Raw genomic sequence first — 5,560 nt, forward strand, 5'->3', positions numbered from 1 at the left:
TGCTATAATGCCAATGTCTAGAAGAGTGCCAGGCGCAGCGAAGGCATTTCTATTGACTAACATCGACAACACAAAGTTCTGTCTATTATTGAGCACTTCTTCTATGTAAGGTGCTCTTAGCTCCACAAGAGTCTATATTGAGAACATCTTTTAGACTAAGAAACTGAAACTCAGAGATCCAGCAACTTGCCCAGGAACATACTGGCCCGTAAGAGGCAAAGCAAGTTTGGGAAATCAAATTTCTCTTACTTCAAAGACTTGCAAAGACTCTACTTTCCTAAGGGGTCTCAGTGAGAGGCCAGTGTCTCTCCTCCACCTTGAGGGCTGTAGTTCCTTTAGTCAATATGCTAGGTCCACCAGCCAGGCCCTTCACCTTCCAGAGCGGCTGCTGGGTCCTTGCGCCCCACCTCTCAGCCTTGCCTGCCCGATGTCCCAGGGGCCAGTCCACCTGAGAATGCAATCAGTGTGCATCTCTTGTGATCATTTCCCATTGGTGGGTCAACAGGTGATCAACTGATCACAGCCAACTGGCCATGGAGAGGTGGTCAGGGTAGTGGGATGCTTGTATGGTTGCCAGTCCAGCAATAATGCCAAGATGACCAGCAATAATGCCAAGATGAAGCCAGCATCTTCCCACTAACAGGCTAGGAAGGGGGAGTCCCCAGACAGCCTCAGGACAGCCACAGCGGCAGGTGTGTATGACTTTTAAGGAGACCCTATTTCAGAATCAACTAGTAAACACTTCATGCCTAATACTGGGCTAATTTCATTCATATACACTACTTTTTTTAAGCCTAAAAACCACCCTACGATGGATGGTTCTCACCCTCAACTTACAGATCTTCCCCAGCTCGGCTCATGCAAAGTCAAAGAGACTGAAGGCAGAGTCCAGATGTGAACTTCAAGTCCAGCCCCTTTTCTACAGCATCAGAATCCTTTTCAGCCATGCAGCTAAAGATATAGAGAAGCGATCAGCCTTACCGGGGTCACAGCGTGGTCTCCCACCTCTCCCCTGTTGTCCACCATGAGACTTCTGAGAGCTGTTCTCATCATGAATGTTCCGTAATGCTGACTACTTATTATTGTTCTGAGAACAGGAAAACCACGCAGAACAAAGTCTGGGTGAACCTGAGAGTATGCGTTCACTCATCCATTCAGCAAACACTTACTGGGTGACTGCCGTGAGCCCAGAAGCCTGCTGGGGACTGAGGTGGCTAAGACGCAACACAGCCCTTCCTCAAAGTAGCTCTCAGCTCTGCCGGGGGAGGTGAGCAAGCAGGTCAGTCCAGTGCAAAATCCTATGCTTGGGGATGCTGCCGAGGAGGGGCAATTCTAGCTCAGCTGGAGGGTCGGGGAAAAACCTCCCAGAGGAGGTGACATGAGAACTCGGCCAAGGTGAAAGTGAGTAGCCAGGAGAAAGCAAGGGACGGGCATTTAAGGCAAAGGGGACAGGGGCGGTGGGCTGGGGGCGGACGGGTGCGGTCTTTGATTCTCACATTTGCTGTATCCTGCCTTTGGGAGAGAAGGAAAAAAATCACATCTCATGGGTCCGGTTCATTTTTTTTAAAAAAGAGCGTGCACTAGCCTGTGAGCCCACGGTCAGCCCAAATTCCTGGCCCGCGTTCTGTCATTAACCACAGCCCAGAATAGGATAATGGCTGCTTTGAAGCACGAATTTCAGTGCTTGGAAAATCCTGAATCATCAATGAAAGGTATGGTTTTGTTCACTTGACCAGACTTCCTCCCAGCTGGAGGAAGGATGTACAGTGCCTCCACTAACCAGGTATGCTTCAGTATCAGGAGCTCAAACCCAGCCCAATGGGTTTTCCTGTCTAACGCCCCATTCACCAGAATCCCAATACCACCGCCACCCCAGGCCATGTCCCGTTTCCCTAACACTGTGGTTCCCTGGGTTCTGAGCAGCCCCTGCTTTGATTCCAAACTCCATTCCCAGCCATTTGCCAACTGTGAGCTATGAAGGGGAGGCAGAGGCGGGACTAAGAGTCCTCTGCTACCAATGGGTGAGGGGCATCCAGGGACGCCTGGTAAAATACCCAGAGTCCCGCAGTTGTTGGCAGAGGGCCAGAACTGGAATCCGGGCTCACAAACAAGTGATGACCCACTGCATTCATATGCGAGCTCCAGCTATGGGATCCTGGACAGGTGGTGCTATCTGTTTTAGTTTTCATATCTTCACCTATCAAATGTAGGGAACAATTCCCACATCATAGCATCATGGTGAGAATGAAATGAAATAAATGATTTGCATGTGTGAAAGTGCCTTTCTCCTCCCATAGATTGAAATTTTCCTGGGTCCTGTCTGGGAAACTGAGGCTACATACAGATTTTGGCATTCCCAAACCTGCTTCCAGGTGATGGAATAATTCTAGAGAAGAATAACATTGAGGCCTTACCTATCCCTTCCCCAGACTGGTCAAGACAGGGCTGGAGCGCCGGCTGGGAAAGGTGGGAGGAGAAGAAAGAGGGAGCCCACAAACTCCAGTAGGACCCCGGGTTCGGAAGTCAGCCAACACGTACTGAACACCATTTACGTGCAAAAGGACATGTGAGGCTGTGTATGCTTGTGTGCGCTCAAATAATTCGTGTGCCTTTTTTATTATCGCATATTCCAGTATTATCTTCAGTTCAATTGAACTAAATACAGCACTAGAGACAGAGACGAATATCTTTCAATCCCTTTTTACCACCTGAAGAAAGCAAATGGAAGAGCAACAATTGCTAACCCTTCTGTCCATTCACTAACGCCTGCAAATACACGCAGACATGAATGCCAAAGGCTGGACAGCCCCCCTCCACCCCACCCCCCAAAACCCATGTTCCTGGCTGCATGTCCTTAGTTCCTCAGTTTCCGGAAGGCGCCCTTTCCAGGCTTCGGTAACCTCTCTGATGAAACCTGTTGCCAAGCCTGAGGTCCTGTGCAGACGCCTCCACCTGGCGGCCAAAGCTGGAAAAGCCTTTCCAACCAAGGAAGATTGGCAGGTAGTGTTTAACTCCGAGGCTCCCCGAACCCCTTCCCACCACGTAGGTCATGGGTCAATCGGAGAAGGACAGAGAGGAATATCCATTGCTAACGGCACAAGAAGGGTCAAGGTCTTGGCCGATTCCCCGCCAAAACCCTGGTAACGGTACAGCCTCCTAAGAAGCAGCCATCAGGATGACTAAGCCGCAGACAGGAAGAAAGGGGTACCTGGAAGTGCCCTGCCAGCCCTGAGGCGCGCGCTGCCAGCTGTGATTTCCCCTCCTGGAGAGGAGCCACCACTACCATCTTCGCCCTCTCCCCCAACACAGCAGGATTTTCTAGCCAGAGTGTCAGGAGTAGAAGTTCCATCTTCCTTCCCACCACGCACTTACATCCTGACTAGAAGGGGACCCTCTCCAGGGGGCAAACCTTCAGCCCAGGCCCCTTCACACTCCCGCTGCCCTTGCCCAGTCAAAGCAAGAGAAAAGCAAGCAGTTCAGGGGATATTAAGACCAAATTATGGAGATGCTCCAGCCAAAATTATCCCTGGCCCCCACCTACTGGCGCTGTTAAGCCCTCACCCGTCAGTCTAGACTTAGAGCCTGAGAATCACAATCAATCCCCCCCCATCCCTCTCTCTCTCATTAACTTCCCTAAAAAGAATCCCAAAACATGCATTTTGGCCAGTCCAAGTCCCCAACTGGAGCAAACCACGTTCCTTTCCATACGAGAATGGAGCCTTAAGAAGGTAGCACAAGCAAAGCCATCGACACCCGCGCTCAAACACACACACACACACACACACACACGCACACACACGCACACCCCACTGTGGGCAATGTACCACTCCCATCCCCAACTCCAGGATGTATCATTTAAAGTCAGCAGCGACCCCAAATAGAAGGGACCCACCCTGAGCAGAGCCACAGAGCGCATGGGAAGATCCGCTTTATCCCGTTCGACCTCCTCGTTAATTAGAAAAACCACAGAATTCTTTTAAGCTTGGATACCAACATCCGGAGAAGGTGCCGTAACTGCGCACCCGCGCGCACACACACACAGGCCAAAGCGGTCTCCAAATCAGCTGAGGAGCCACGCTTGGATCTTTCAAGCCCTGGTGTCCAGCCCCCAGAGAGTGGTTCACAGACCCACACACACACCTACACAGCACAGGGCAGGCTGGTCTCCAATCCGGCGGACGGGCGCCCCTGGACTTTGAAGCCTCAGAGCCGTCCCCAGCTCCAGCCCACCGCCCCCCCCCCCGAACCCCCAGCCACACGCCGCCTCCGAGGGGCGCCCCGAGCGGCCCGGTACTCACACGAGAGCGTGGTAGAGCAGCGCCCAGCCCCGCGGTCTCTCGAGGGCGTCGTAGATCAAAGTTTGGATGCGTCGGTACTTGGCGTTGTTCCTCTTGACAGGGCGGCTCAGGGGGGTCTTGGCCAGGAGCCCGATGCCCTGCGGGGTCCTCCGCAGCCCCTCGTCGCGGCCGCCGCCCTCCAGCAGCAGGGTCCCGTCTTTGTCAGCTCCGGCCCCGAGCGCCAAGGTGACTTGCTCCACGTCGCCCGGCGCCAGCCCCACTTTCCGCTCCTCGTCGCCCGCCGCCGCCGCCGCGTCCCCTCCGGCAGGGTTAGGGGCCCCGCCGCCGCCGCCGTCGCCCCCGTCGCCGCCGCCGCCAGCCGCCCCCGCCGCCCTGCGCGCCTTGAGCCCCATCGGCCTCGCCCCCGCCGGCCGCTTCGCCTTCTCCGCAGCTGCTTCGGGAAGAAGGGGCGCTCGGGGTGCGTGGAAGAGGCGGCGGCGGCGGCGGCGAGCCCGGGAACTCCAATGCCATGATCCGCGCGCCCCTCCCCACCCCCCCCTCCAAAAGCAGGCTAAGGCGGGGCCCCGGGGGGCAGGGGGGAGGGGTCACATCCCGCGCGGGTCAGCCGCGGGACACCGGGGGGCGCGGGCCGCGGGCTGCTAGAGGCGGGCGAGGGCACGCGAGGCTGGCGCGGAGGCGCTAGGGCGCGCGGCGGCGGGAGCCCGGCACCGGCGCTCCGGGGCGGCGGCGGCGGCGGCGGCCCCCCGGCCGGCGAGCCCGAGACAGCATCGCAGTTTATTTACAAGCCGGGTGCCAGCCGCCCTCCCGCCCGCCACACGCGCCGCCGCCGCCGCCTCCTCCCTCCTCCACGCTCCTACCCGCGCCACTCCCCCGTCCCGCCCCGCCCCGCCCAGCTCGCCCGCCCGCTCGCTCGCCCGCCCGCTCGCTCCAGCCTCAGCCTCGCTCCAGCCGCAGTAGCGAGCGGGCGACCGCGCAGAGGCCGGAGCGCACGCCGCCTCCCTCCCGCCCGCGCCAGGGTGGGGCCCCATCGTCCCGCCCCTTCGCGGCCAAAGGCCCGGGCGGCGCCCCGCCCCTCCCCGCGGCCCGCGGAGAGCCAGTGAGCGCAGCTGCGGCCGCTGAGCCTGGCTGCACGCGCACCCGTGGGCGTTGGGGCTTACCCCCGGCGCCGCGCGCGGCGCGAAGAGGAGAAGCGGCTGGGGGCGTCGTCTCTTTTCCCGTGTTCGCCTGGGCCCTGCATCTTTACGTTTTCTCGTCACCTCCCA

General features: G+C 57.6%; 1 protein-coding gene across 1 annotated transcript in view; it reads right to left on the bottom strand.

The window, feature by feature from the left end:
* The window catches only part of KCNQ3 (potassium voltage-gated channel subfamily Q member 3), a 291,828-nt gene extending 286,573 nt beyond the window's left edge, over window positions 1-5,255 (bottom strand). Inside the window, exon 1 of the mRNA XM_073794769.1 lies at window positions 4,299-5,255. Within this exon, the coding sequence (XP_073650870.1) occupies window positions 4,299-4,690 (392 nt within the window). The 5' untranslated portion in view covers window positions 4,691-5,255. The remainder of the gene's footprint in view (window positions 1-4,298) is intronic.
* Between the last annotated feature and the right edge of the window lie 305 nt (window positions 5,256-5,560).

The sequence above is a fragment of the Tursiops truncatus genome, chromosome 17, assembly GCF_011762595.2.
Source record: "Tursiops truncatus isolate mTurTru1 chromosome 17, mTurTru1.mat.Y, whole genome shotgun sequence".
In the NCBI taxonomy this organism is placed as follows: domain Eukaryota; kingdom Metazoa; phylum Chordata; class Mammalia; order Artiodactyla; family Delphinidae; genus Tursiops; species Tursiops truncatus.